The sequence below is a fragment of the Syzygium oleosum genome, unplaced genomic scaffold (assembly GCF_021117445.2).
Source record: "Syzygium oleosum isolate NSW1041296 unplaced genomic scaffold, Sole_v2.1 Sole_v2.03, whole genome shotgun sequence".
NCBI lineage: Eukaryota > Viridiplantae > Streptophyta > Magnoliopsida > Myrtales > Myrtaceae > Syzygium > Syzygium oleosum.
The window spans coordinates 14397540-14411640 of record NW_026607487.1 but is presented as its reverse complement, the minus strand read 5'-3'; the positions used below and the strand labels follow the sequence as shown (position 1 = coordinate 14411640).

The window sequence follows — 14101 nt, the reverse complement described above, 5'->3', positions numbered from 1 at the left end:
TTAAAGAGGAAGTATGTTGAGTTCTTGATTCTAAGGAGTACAGAAGCAAATATATGTCATACCATATCATTTCCAAACGAGATCCACAAAAGTGCTTCATAGTTATGTACATTCCTTTGGATTTTAACTCAGCCATAAACCCTGGCACGTCAGATGCATTATACATAACCACTCGCTTACATGCAATATATCTACTGGCAGCTCATTAAAAATTCAAATTAAACTTGAACGCTGGGAGCAGAACGACTGCTGATGCTATCCCATCTTTGAGTCACAGAAACAGGAGAACGTGTCAGCTGCATATTCTTCAATAGCTGGACATCGTCATAATCCGGGGGAGATGCTAGGACGTTTTCATCACCGTCAACATCCACAAATTCGTCTGCAGCTTTCTCGCCACTTGCAATTACCTTCAGTTCCTTCAAAACCTCGTCCATTGATGGCCTCATCTCCTTGTCCTGTTGCAAGCACCGGAATGTCAGCTCAGCCACTGAAGTTGTCATCCTATAAATTTCGTCATCTAACTCAAATCCTAGAGTCGGGTCGATCAGTTCACTGAATGCGCATTTCTGAATCTTGTTGACAGCCAGATTGGCTAGATTAATCTCATGCCTTGCTCTGCTTACATCCACGGCTGTCTTGGACGATATAAGCTCAATCAGAACAACTCCAAAGCTATAAACATCGCTTTTCTCAGTAAGTTGATAGCATTGATAATACTCAGGGTCCACATAACCTGGAGTTCCTTGAGGAGATGTTGAGATGTGACTGACATCATTAGGGAATAGCCTGGAAAGCCCGAAATCTGCAACTTTGACACTAAAATTACTGTCGAGAAGGATGTTATTAGTTGTTACATCGCGGTGGATAATGTCAGAAGCATGGAGGTGAGCCAATGCGGTGGCGGTCTCTATGGCGATGCTCATACGGGCATGCCAAGGCAACATAGAGAGTTTTGCTTTTCTGCTGTGGATATGATCAGCCACAGTGCCATTGGAGACATACTCATAGACGAGTAGAAGTTCATGGCTGTGACGGGATGTGCAACCGTAAAGCAAGACGAGGTTTTTGTGGCGTAAGCGGGTGAGAATCTCTACTTCGTTCATGAACTGCTTCACCCTCAGGTGGCTGTGCTGGTTTAGGCGCTTGACTGCTACTTCCCGTCCGTCTCGGAGTTTTCCTGTTACCAAATTGAAGAAAATTCTTTCAATATAATTCTTCATCCCTTAACAAGAGGCAAAATGAACATTAATTACCATAGTAAACAGTTCCAAAACCGCCATCCCCAAGTTCATTGGAAGCAGAGAAGTTATTTGTGGCTTCTTCGAGCTCAGAACTGGTGAAAATGGGGACCTCAAAATAGACACTTCTCTCTCCCATGTCCGAATTCGAGTAAGGACATGAAGTGTTGTTTCTCAAATGGAGCTTATGAGAAGCATTTTTCCTTTTCAAGTAGATCACATAGGACAAAAGGCCAATGATCAAGCTTCCAATTCCAATACCTGACAGACATACAAGCAGATAGTAAAACTGGCTCCGTAGGCAGCTAGGCAGGTAACGTAATAAGCTTCTAAAAATACTCCGGGAACAAGAGAGTACATGGAAAATGATGCTTAGAAGAAGCTTAATAGGCTTTTGTTTTAACTGGTTTGCAGTTCCCAGGACTTTGGAATTTTATTTGCTAAAAGCATAGCTCGGTAGTTGTTTTGCACTTTCTTGGGAAGCCACATATTGGATATTGTTTTGCACTTTCTTGCTCATGCATCAGATAATCTAACGCTGTTGTCAAAACAGATGCAATAAGCTAAGACTGTTTTTGTTGGTCTATCATGTCAAGTGGCGAGCAGATTATACTTATGGTAATTTGCTTTGTTCGGGTCTGATGAAGGGCATGCAGTTAGACAAGCTACTCGAGAAAATTTACCGTGTCCTATCTTCAACCACAAGCGTCTTTTTCCTGCATCAAAGATGAAAGGCAGATTGGTCAATAAGGGAAAGGATTTGGAGTTAGTGCCCATAGAGTTCATAAAATAGGTTTGCACATTTGGAGAAATATAGAGTATGCTATTTAGAAAAGCCAGTATTGTCATCTGAAGCCTATGTGGACATCATTGAAGGGAGAAACCATTTGCCTCATTATTAAGCAATCTATTGTAATATAGAGCCTTAGGGTCTGCAAAGGTCATACTGGAATGTGTGGCCATTGGATTAGAGTAAACAAGTCTTGGATACTCTGCAAAATAAGGATGTGGTTATTCAAAGAATCTCCTTTTTATGACGTTGGGCATACTATCCAGGCTTCTTAGATCCCTGACCAATCCCAATTTTGGGAGGTTCTCTATAGGACATGGGAAGCTCCTTGGTCATCTTCCTCCTAATAGTCATAGTGTTTATATTGCCCTAATAACCAATTCTATTCAGGAAAGAGAATTATTTAGGACATGATGCAAGAAGTGTCAATTCGTAGTCCTAAAAACCTTACCGCTGTTGCTGCTATTACAGTCCTTGTGGTGGTGAGTTCCATCAGGGCAATAACAGCAGAAATGTTGCTCGTCTGACAGTCCACATCGGCCTTTACTTTGTCGACAAGTATGACAACTCTTTTCGGGTAATAAATCCCATTTTAAGATGAACCCTTCCTTCAACAACTCCTTGTAGTCCACATCACCTATTGTTTGGTTCGACAACCCTTCCTTCAGTTCTACTGGTACCTCCACAGACGACTGGCAGGCTCCACCTTCTTGATAGTAGGGGTCATTTGGATGTATTAATGCAACAAAGGAGTTATATATGGGGTTAGACGTACAATTTACTGGGATTGTGGGGTAATGAAAAGAAAAAGAGCCTGTGCAATTATAGAAGAACCAGAGTCTTGGATGAAAGGAGTAACTGTGACCTAAAATCGGGTTTACGGGATAGAAAGTGGAGGGACGAGGAGTGAAGCAGGGAGCATCCATAACGTACTCATTCACCAATTGAATAGATTGTTCTTCATAGGAAATTCTTTCAACCGAGTAGTGACCGTACATAGTTTTTGTTCCTTGACAGATGATCTCAAATCCAGGGTAACCACATAAGCCTCTTTCTTTTCCAGGAATGTAAAAGGGATACCTTATTTCTGGGCTTCTGCCCCCGCCACATTTCAGGGGTTCGCAAAGTTGATACTGTGATGAGTTAATGGTCTCACCTAACATGGCAGTGAACAAGATGTGCAACCCAATGTGAAGTAGCACTCGCGCATGAGCACAGTATAGACCCATGACCATCCTGAGACTTTACGCGCGGTTTCCAGGCTTCGAATGAGAGGGGAAGATTTTCCGTTTTACATTGATGCTTTACAATGTAGCAGCTTTGAACTTGAAGGGAAGGCCTTCTGATTGGAAATACCTGCACATTGCTTCCTCTGCTCTTCATCTGCATAAACACGTTAGTTGACTTGGAAAAGAGGGCATGGAAGACTTGAAGAGACTTTGAAAAAAGAGGTAGGGACACCTAAATGAAGATTATTAAGTTTTGGGTCTGTCACATGTAATTGTAATGCCATCCATCACTTCCTTCTTGCTGATGATAGGCTGACGAAAAAATTCCAATCAGTCGATTTTCCACCAATCTTGGCCCCATTGACCAGTTATTGAAAGACTTTTTGACGATTCCATTTCTTTCCAAGCAATTACAGGTGACCCTCGCATATTAAAGCAGATAAGCAAGACAAGGAACAAAAGAACAAAACTTGGGGTCTAACTATAATTGAATCCATAAAAAAGGGGGAGATTCCACAAAGAAACATTAGTTGAAGTGAAACAAATAATTATAAAGGGCAGGGGAAATAAAGGAAATGATTATAAAACAAGTTCATGAGTTGCAATAGGAATTGCTCAGTTAGATCAGAGGCTGATTGGCCTATAAGCGGCTCTTATATCCATTTGGTAAGTCTCTTGAGAAGATGTAAGAACTACTCTCTGAACAGTAACGGCAGTGTCAGTGGTAAGAACTAAGAAGGCATTGTTTGAGCCAGTGATTATGTCAATTGAAGTTTTCAAACCGATGCCCTCACACAGAGCTTGTTGGGTGCGAAATGCTGTTACTCGACGTCTGCTGATATTGTCAGGCAATGCCACTAGCAGTGGAGTAATAACAAGACTAGAGTCTCGCCAAATGTATAGAGAATCCCGTTTTGCCTGTGATAAAGACTACTAGCAGTAGCCATTGAATCTATGTCCATTTAGGCCAAGGTCTTATATGTGTGCCCCTTTCATGGATGTTTGGGGGTTCAATTTTTGCCAAGAATCTAAGGGCAGTTAAGAGATAGCCAAAAGTTTTGTTGCATTTTGGATAGGACTCGTACTCGATTGTTTATTTCTAGCTAGACCTGTCCTCCTATCCATGCCTGCCCTACCAATGGAGAACCAATTGTATATGCGTCCTCCCTGGGCTTCACATCTATGCCGGTCTATCCGAATGGCTCACAGTACGACAATCGCTAGAAGATGATACGGAAATTTTTTGAAGATGTCTCATTGAGGATTGAGAGTGGTGATATTTACAAGGGAAGGTTGCGGGTAGTGGGATTTTGAGCTAATGATTGCGTTGAAATTATTAGCGATGAGTATTCACCTTTCTAGGTACTCAATTCTTGTGAAAACACCTAAGTCATATGACCAAGTTAAAATTGAGATTATAAAGTACCTGGAGAGAGCAATATAGTTCCCTTCAAGTAACGGATTCTAGCCAATCGAAAGGAGTTGACAGATAAGTCACCCTTACTGCCACTCTTTAGCTTTTCGCTCCAAAAATTACTTTTGAGTCTATTTCAATTAAGGGGGTCATGGAAAGAACATTAAGTTCTACCTACTATTGGACCCTATATTCATTATTGTCTTTATTTTGATTACCACTTATTGTATTTGGTTTGGCATTGTGATCACGCATGAGTTTGAGAGTCATGATAATATTATTGAGGAACGTCTTCATCGGAATGATTTTCCTGTATACAACATTGAATTGAACCATAGACAAACTTGGACTTGCGATCCCAGGTAACCCATCTCCGGGTCCCTGCGGAAAGGAAAAAGAGTGTGGGTGGATTATTTTGAGTGGAGAGAACTTTGAATCGAACGACGACGGTAATGGCGGTCCCCCTCTTTCCCTTTTTCGCCTCCATGTTCACTTCAGCTGAGAGACCTGATATACATCTTGTCATATGTCAAGTCACCATGGTCATAAGCTTGAATGATTGTATCGCAGAAGTTCAGTATAAGTCACAACCAACCATAGAGAAAGATGGTCTCTGAAGACTTCCCTATAATTGTTATCTATGTGTTGAATTTGCTCATGTTTTTACGCCGTTCCTTTTCTCGGCCAACCAATATATCCACGTGTCGTGTTGGATACTTCTAATGTAGAAAGAAACAACAGAAAAACTAAATAACCTATTTATGGTTCAATATCCGGTGCAAGCTAGATTGACAAAAGTGCTTTATTACCATGTCCATACCTTCAGATTTCGACCCAGCACTTGAATCAGTAACGTCTCAACATATATGACTGCTCGCTTGCATTCACGTGTGTGTAAAGTATGTGACAAACGATACATGGATAATCTAACCATCAACACCAGGAGCAGAACTTCCGCTGCTACCCCATTTTTGAGTCACAGAAACTGGAGAATGGGTCAACTGCATATTCTTCAGTAGCTGGGAATCGTCATAATCCGGAGGAGATGGAGCAAGGACACTTTCACCCTCATCTGCATCAACAAATATGTCCGTAGCATTATCATCGCATGCGATCGCCTTCAGTTCCTCCAAAACCTCATCCATTGGAGGCCTCATTTCCTTGTCCCGTTGCAAGCACAGGAAAGCTAACTCGGCCACTGAAGTTGTCATCCTATTGATTTCGCTATCTGACTCAAATCCTAGATTTGGGTCGATCAATTCGCCAAACGCGCATTTCTGAATCTTGTTAGTAGCGAAGTTGGCCAAATTAATCTCGTGCCTCTCTCTGCTTATGTCCACAGCTGGCTTGGATGATACAAGCTCGACCAGAACAACTCCGAAGCTATAGACGTCACTCTTCTCCGTGAGCTGGTAGCACTGATGGTACTCGGGGTCCACATAACCTGGAGTCCCTTGAGGAGCTGTAGAGATATGAGAGACATCATTGGGGAATAGCCTCGAAAGCCCAAAATCCGCAATTTTAACTCCAAAATTCTTGTCGAGAAGGATGTTATTTGTTTTCACATCACGGTGGACAATGTCAGAAGCGTGGAGGTAAGCCAATGCAGTAGCAGTCTCTATGGCTATGTCCATACGGATTTGCCAAGGCAATATAGTAGACGAGTTTGCTCGCCGGCCATGGATATGATCAGCAACAGTGCCATTCGAGATGTACTCATAGACAAGTAGAAGCTCACGGCTGTGGCGAGATGTGCAACCGTACAGAGACACAAGGTTTTTGTGTTGCAAACGGGTTAGGATCTCTACCTCATTCATGAACTGCTTTACCCTTCGGTAGTTACACTCGTATAGGCGCTTCACTGCTACCTCCCGCCCATCTCGAAGTTTTCCTGTTAAGAACATTGTAGAAAATGTCTTTCAGTAGCGAATCCCTTGAAGGAATAGTGAAAGAACATTTTCTCACCGTAGTAAACAGTTCCAAAACCTCCGTCTCCAAGTTCACTGGAAGCAGAGAAGTTATTTGTGGCTTCTTCGAGTTCGGTACTGTTGAAAATGGGGACTTCAAAGTAGACATTGCTCCCTTCCATGTCTGAATTGGAGTGAGGATATGAGGTGCTGTTTCTCAAAAGGAACTTCAAAGAAGCATTCTTCCTCTTCAAGTGGATCATATAGGACAACAGGATGATGGCCAAGCTTCCGATTCCAATACCTGATGCACCAGGAGATAATTAACCCGTGTCCTATATAGGAAAATGCTTTTAACTTTTGTGCTGTTTCCTAGGACATATGGATTATGCTGGCTGGAAGCATGGACAGATAGTTGAACTCTTAAGACGAGGTAAGAAGATTTTGCTACAGCCGACTTTGATTTGATCAGCATTGTCAGATTGGGTTTGCAGTAAAAACCAGAAGGATACTTCTGCAATAAGGTGATCCTGTTTTTGTTGTTTTATCATGTCAGGCTGGGAGCAGATTGTCCTAGTTATACTTTGATTTGTCCAGGTCAGCGGAGGCAATGTGATAGCAGACAAGAAACTAAGAAAAAGAAAATCACCTAGTCCTATCTTCCACCACAAACACCTTTTTCCTGCATCAAAGTTGAGAAAGCAGATTGGTCAATTGAGGGAAAGAATGCCAAAATAGCCTCCATAGAGTTCATAAATCAACTTTACATACTCGGACGAATAGAGATTAATAAAAGGGAGAATAGCCGTACTTACATCCGAATCCTATTTGATCTAAAATGGATGCACAACCTATCCCGACGTGAACGGCAGAGCAAGTTCAAAATATAAAGTGGGGTAACTTATGTTTGCCATTCATAATGAGGTGTGTCAACTACTTTTGCATTTTATTGGCAAACAAGAGTCCTGTATATTCATCTTCCTGAAATGAGAAGTCAGTTTAATTGTCATAAGATCTCTACTCTAAAGGTTCTGCAAAAGAATTCATGAGGTTGCACAAATGCAAAATGATAACTTAGCATAGAAAGAAAACATGTATACCGATTGTGTATTATCCTGCCCATGGAAAGCCGAAATGGGAAGCGGAAACTGATAGGTTAAATGTGAGAAATGCACATAGAGCTATGGCGTGGAATTTCTATAATTAAGTGCAATTGTATCCGTTCTCTCAATTCATACTGTTAGGAAAAGATGCCTATAATATTTTGAGGATGACAAAACATTTTAATTATACTATCCTGTGCAATTGAGTGTGATGAAGATACTAGTAAATTCATATGAAAACGGTGTTAGCAATAGGACGTCTAAGAGTGTAAAACAACTTTTGCTCTCGAAGAGGAACACGCTATTGGACGTGAGCTATGTCAATAACTGGATGGACATTGCAAACGGCGAACAAGTTATTAGACGGGGAATATGTCGATGTTCGAAACGACCTTGTGGATGGTGAACAAACTAGAGGACGTGTGATTGTCAAAAAGGGTTGGGTGGACTAATAGAAGATGAACAAACCAAACTACATGAAGACGTCAATAAGCATGGCTGGACCTTGCGAACCTTGAACAAACTAGAGGGCATGTGGTCGTCGAAGAGTATCAATAGACCAAATAAAAAGTGTATAGTCTATATGACACAAGGACGTCAGTACGCTTGAAGCTGCCTAAATGTTGTAAGCAAACAAGCTTGGGTACGTAGAAGCTTACATGGACCTGATTGTAGAAGGTGTTCTCACTATAGACAAAGTATTGGTTCTACTTAGAGCCTCTTCAATCATGAAGGGAAGATGCGGACTCCTCATCAATGTGATTTGAATTCAAATTGGTGTTATACAACTGATCTTACGTTTTTTTTTTTTCTATTCCTTACCTAAAAAAAAAGCGGACTAAAGAAGATCAAAACAGTTTACCATATTTGTGCAGGCAACTGAGGATGACGGGCTGTCGTAGAATCAGAATTAACTACTTCAGGAAACTCTCTCTATGGAGCTACAGAGTGAGTTCAGCGGCTATAGATGACAGAATCAACGGCTACTCTAAGGATTTGAATTTAAAACGGTCATTTGAGATCTCATGACTATAAATTCAACCCAATGAAGTAGTAGAGTTAAGGGGAAACGAACAAGAGTCCATGCTCTGACTGTTCATCTTCTTCTTGTTCTTGTGTGTAGAAGCTGAGTAAATCTAATTGTATTTTTCTATAGAAGTTTGAGCATCTGTAATTAGAGAATAGATTGTGAAGTGTAGTGAGGATCGCTTGTATTTGTAGAAGCAGAGCTACAAGTAAAAGAAACATCTTCAGACGCTATGACATTTCAAGGATTACACAGTGAATTTCAGCCTTGATTTGGGCTATTAGAGTTGGGAGATTGGAGTAGGCTGGCTGAATAGGCCAAGTATATGATTAATAAAGCTCGGCGTGCATCTTCCTCCTAACAGTTATAAAATTTGTATCATCCTAATAACCACATTCTGTTCAGGGAAGAGAATAATTTATGATGAACTTATTGCATGAACCCTTAATTCCTAATTCAAAAACCTTACCACTGTTGCAGTCCCGGGGATGAATGGTTCCGTGTGGGCAATAGCACAGAAAGTCTCTGTCTCGTGATCGTCCACATCGGCCTCCACTGTCTTGACAACCAGTACAACTCTTGTTAGTCAATAAATCCCATTTTAACCGGAACCCGTTCTCCAACAACTCCTTGTAGTCGACATCTTTGATAGTTTGATTAGAGAACCCTTTCTTCAGTTGTACTGGTACCACTGAGGATGACCGGCAGGATCCACTTGGGTTATAAAAGGTGCCATTAGGAAGTAACGCAACAGAGGAGTTGTATGTGGCGTTAGAAGTACAACTCACAGGGGATGTTGGGAAGGGAAAAGAAGGGTTGGTGCAATTAACCAAGAACAAGAGTCTAGGATGAAGAAAAAAACTGTTGTTTAGGAAGATGTTTATGGGAACAAAAGTGAAGGAACGAAGAGCAAGGCAAGAACTATCCCCTTGGCTTACCAAATCGATGGAACTCTCCTTGTAGGAAATGCTTTTAACTGAGTAGTGAGCATACATAGTTTTTGTTTCGTTACAAGTGATCTCGAATCCAGGATAACCGCATAATTCTCTTCCTTCTCCAGGAATATAAAAGGGATAGCTTATGATCAGACGGTCGCCCGTACACTTGTGGGGTTTGCACACTTCATATGACACTTCATCCGACGACGATGCGACATGATCTTCTAAGATGAAAATGAAGAAGATGCAGAACGCTGTGCAAACTAAGCCTTGTGTGTCAATGCAGCGTAGACCCATCTCTGGATTTCGATATGTTCTTAGTCTGGAACATACGAAGTTCCCTTCTTTTTTTTTTTTTACGTTTGGATATCAATGCTCTAAAATGGAATGGAACGGCATGAAGAAGAAGAAGAAAAAGAAGAAGGAGAAGAAGTTGTTTGATTGCTCAGGTGAAAGTGAAAAGAAGGCCCTTGTTATTGGCAATTCCTTCTGCTGGTCTTGTGAGATCAGCTGCTTAAACACGGCAGTTGACTTGGAAAGAGGACGGGAAGACTAGAACAAGAGACTTTTGAGAAGAGGCAGGTAGAGACAGAGACACCCAAGGGAGCGATGTCATCCATCACTTTACCTCTTTGATGATGATAGGTCGGGGAAATGTGAACACGTGAAATTAGTGAACTTGCAGCACAAATCTTGCCCCGATTGACAAGTTATTCCAAGTGTTGACTCCTATTTTCATATATCTCCTCAAGTTGGACCTTTACAAGAGGATAGTGAAAAAAACGAGTAAAAACCCAGAAACTTTTATCCCCTGTTATGCTTATTAAAATGAAACTAAATAAGCTAGATTAGGAAAATAAGATCAAGAAAAGAAAATCAGTGGGTCTTTGACAATTATAGGTCTCCGTTTGAAAATTAATTTCAAAGAAGTACCAGGAGTTAGTTCTAGGAAACAGTGGAAAATTCCAAAAAGGTAAATACCAAGCACAATGAGCACGAACAGCAAAAATCGTTGGGCTACCCGAGAAAGTTTCTCGAAAGGATTTTGTTAACACCTAAGTTTTAGTCGACGATTCAAATATTCATTCTTCTAAAAGTACAAAAATAAAAAATAGAAAAATAATAATAAAAATAATTAAATACATAACAAACGAAAAAGTGATGACCAAAACAAGAAAAAGAAAAATAAGTGATAAAAAGGAGGTTTTCTTTTTCAGTATGGGCTCTTGAACCGTTTGAATGAACCTTAGCTCATTAAAACATTTGGATTCGATTTCTGCTATTTTTTTTTTTCTGGTCGAATATTTCTGCTATTCATTTAGCGGGGAAAATTACCAAAAAAATTCAAATTTTATTACACTTTTGCTAATTCAATTTTGAATTTTGCAAATGTGTCAATTGAGTTTTAAACCTTTTTATCATTTTGTCAATTGAGTACATCTGGCCAATTTGGCAAAAAAATTGCTGACGTGAACGTTGGCACTCAAGTGGAATTTTTATTATTATTAAATTTTAATTATTTTTTTCGAATTTTGTAATTATTATTATTATTTTTAAAGCCTGATAGAAAAGAGATAAGGGATGGTTTTCTTAACGGCCTGATCCGTCGGTCATCTTCGCCATCACCGATTTCTGCGAGTATCAGAAGTGCGCCGTTCCTTTACAGTGACCGAGAGCTTCGAGCGGTTTCAACCTCGTTCAGAGATTGCTTTCAGATTTCAATTCTGATCATCCTCATCGCCGCTTGTCGCTGCCTGTTACCGCTGAGAATCCCTTCGCTGCTCTCCTAACGTTATTAGCCTTCGTTGCCGTCCTTTCTCGGCATTCCGGATTTTCGCCTTTTCCTGCTCTGCTTCTCCCTGTTCCACGACTGGGAAATTCGCGGAAGTTATCTCGCGTTAATTTCTTCAATATGACTTCCGATCCTCATTGGTGACATTCCTGGAACGTCCTCGCTTGGATTTTCTCATCACTGTTCGGAGCTAGAAATCAAGCTTGATAAAGGCGAGTTCATTATTTGTTACTCTCGGTGATGGTTTTAGAACGAAAACAGAAACTGGGACTTCATATATTGTCAATCTAAAATCTGAAATGATTGAGGCTGATTTGATGATTTAGGTCTCTGTTAGCGCTTCTTGTGATGGGATGAAATGAATGGTTACCGTAAACTCATATTTTAACTAAGAAACTAAGTTGCCCACCATATGTTCGACAAAATGCCAGAACTGAGTCCTTAGTCCGTATAGATTAGTCCTTGATCCCGACCTGTTTCGAGTGTATAATGGTATGTCACACGTGAATGCAACTTTTTGTTGATGGCTAAGCATGATTTTCTACCGCATATTATATCCACCGAGACCAAATTTGAGCAATTTCTTTATGATTGTGTTTGCTCGGTGTTTACACGTCTTCCTGCGCCGTTCAATGATGGTCATCAGCGAGGAGCCACTCAAAAATTGACAGTCCGAGGGTTAATTTTTAAGCTCAATTGTTCCGGTTTGTTCATCACATCCTTTTATCCGATCATGTCCCTGTTTTTGTTCTCTGCGTCTAGCTGTGGCCGACGTATATTGATGACTCTGTAGTGGACGACGGTGGAGGTTTGATAACAAGTATAGGTAGATTAACAGAGATGAATATATGTTCATGCTTTGATGATTTGGTAGACGGATCTTTGATTGTGTTTTGGCTGTTCTCACTACTATGAGGAAGACGATGAGAAAAAAGGAATAGAAAAGAAAAAAAAAGAAGAAAAATGCATATTAACAAGTATGAAAAAAGGAAAAAAAACATAAAAAAACTCCAAACCATTCTCAATGTAATACATTTACCCGTTTTTTGTAACATTAAAAACCCCAAACTATGGCTACTGTAACATATTTATTCCAAACTTTTTCTTTTAACATAAAAAACTTAAAACTTGTACCTATGCGACATATTTACCCTCAGTCAAGGTTTCGCTAGATGATTTTTCAACTAAAATAACGTTTTTATTTCATTTAAATCATGTGGGTGCCATGTCAATACTGTTTGCTTTATGGCGTCCAAGTAGGCAGATTTTCAAATGTTCCCATTGAAGGAACTTTGAAGAAAGTTAAATGTGTCATGAATGTACAAGTTTGGGATTTTTTGTGCCATAGAAAAATTTATGGTAAATGTATCACGGTATGCATAGTTTAGAGTTTTTGGTGATTTTTGTCCTAAAAAAGACTTGGGTAAAAAAAAACTTGGGTGTAACTACAATTGAATCCATAAAAAGGGGGAGATTCCACAAAGAAACACAAGTCATGAAATGAAACAAATAATTACAAAGGGCAGGGAAAGAAAGCAAATGACTATAAGACAAGTTCATGAGTTGCAATAGCAATTGCTCAGTTAGATCATAGGCTGATTGGCCTATAAGCGGCTCTTATATCCATTTGATAAGTCCCTTGAGAAGATAAGAACTACTCTCTGAAAAGTCACAGCAATGTTAGCGGTAAGAAGGCAGTGTTTGAGCCAGTGATTATGTCAATTGAAGTTTTCAAACCGATACCCTTACTTAGAGCTTATTTGGTGTGAAATGCAGTTACGTACGTTTGCTGATATTGTCAAGCAATGCCACTAGCTGATCACATGCTGAAGAGAATGTGCCTAAAGAGAAGAAGAGTATAGTACTATAGTAGCAGTGGAGTAATAACCAGACTAGAGTCTCGCCAAATGTATAGAGAATCCCTTTTGCCTGTGATTAAGACTACTAGAACTAGTCATTAATCTATATCCAGTTAGGCCATTGTCTTATATTTGTGTCCCTTGCATGGATGTTTGGGGGTTCAATTTTTGCCAAGAATCTAAGGGCAGTTAAGAGAAAGCCAAAAGTTTTGTTCCGTTTTGGAGAGGACTCGTACTCGAATGTTTATTTCTAAACCTGTCCTCCTATCCAAGCCTGCCCTACCAATAGAGAACCAATTGTATCTGCGTCCTCCCTGGGCTGCACATGACTTTATGCATGGTCTATCCGAATGGCTCACAGGACGACAATCGCTAGAAGAGAATACGGAAAATTCTCGAAGATGTCTCATTGAGGATATTTGCAAGGAAAGGTTGTGGTTGCGGCTAGTGGCATTTTGATCTAATGATTGCATTGAAACTATTAGCGATGAGTATTCTCCTTTCTAGGTACTCAATTCCTGCGAAAACCCCAAAATTACATGGGCAAGTTGAAATTGAGATTATCAATTAACCGGAGAGAACAATATTGTTCCCTTCAAGTAAAGGATTCTAACCAATTGAAATGAATTGACGGATAAGTCACCCTTATTGCCAATCTCCAAGTTTCCCCTCCAAAAATTTTCTCCAGCCTGTTTCAATTAAGGGGTTAATGGAAAGAACATTCAGTTCTACCTACTATTGGACCCTCTATTCATTAGTATCTTTATTTTGATTACCACTCGTTGTATTTGGTTTGGTATT

At 40.2% G+C, this 14101-nt stretch overlaps 2 protein-coding genes across 3 annotated transcripts in view; both read right to left on the bottom strand.

Moving 5' to 3' along the window:
• Nucleotides 1–192: 192 nt before the first annotated feature.
• LOC115689797 (LEAF RUST 10 DISEASE-RESISTANCE LOCUS RECEPTOR-LIKE PROTEIN KINASE-like 1.2) overlaps nt 193–14101 on the bottom strand; it is a 96310-nt gene continuing 82401 nt past the window's right edge. The window contains exons 1-4 of one of the 2 annotated variants that reach the window (XM_056309192.1): nt 2483–3323; nt 1925–1957; nt 1257–1502; nt 193–1180 (exon numbers count right to left, since the gene is read on the bottom strand). In XM_056309192.1, coding sequence (XP_056165167.1) covers nt 219–1180; nt 1257–1502; nt 1925–1957; nt 2483–3266 — 2025 coding nt within the window. In that variant the 5' untranslated portion in view covers nt 3267–3323 and the 3' untranslated portion in view covers nt 193–218. Of the gene's footprint in view, nt 1181–1256; nt 1503–1924; nt 1958–2482; nt 3324–14101 lie in introns of those variants that run through there. The other variant, XM_056309193.1, reaches the window with a different exon arrangement.
• Nucleotides 5463–10045, bottom strand: LOC115668718 (LEAF RUST 10 DISEASE-RESISTANCE LOCUS RECEPTOR-LIKE PROTEIN KINASE-like 1.1). The gene is made up of 4 exons (XM_056309198.1): nt 9181–10045; nt 7231–7263; nt 6640–6885; nt 5463–6565 (listed from the first exon to the last, which is right to left on the bottom strand). Exons 1-4 carry the CDS (start codon nt 9944–9946, stop codon nt 5601–5603), a joined length of 2010 nt encoding a protein of 669 aa, XP_056165173.1. The 5' UTR covers nt 9947–10045; the 3' UTR covers nt 5463–5600.

Excerpts from the sequence above, each read along its gene's own strand:
- LOC115668718 (XM_056309198.1), bottom strand. The coding sequence starts at position 9,946 with ATGGGTCTACGCTGCATTGACACACAAGGCTTAGTTTGCACAGCGTTC. Across the intron at positions 7,264-9,180 it reads TCCCCGGGACTGCAACAGTG|GAAAAAGGTGTTTGTGGTGG; the intron begins GTAAGGTTTTTG and ends ACTTTGATGCAG. Across the intron at positions 6,566-6,639 it reads TTTTGGAACTGTTTACTACG|GAAAACTTCGAGATGGGCGG; the intron begins GTGAGAAAATGT and ends TGTTCTTAACAG.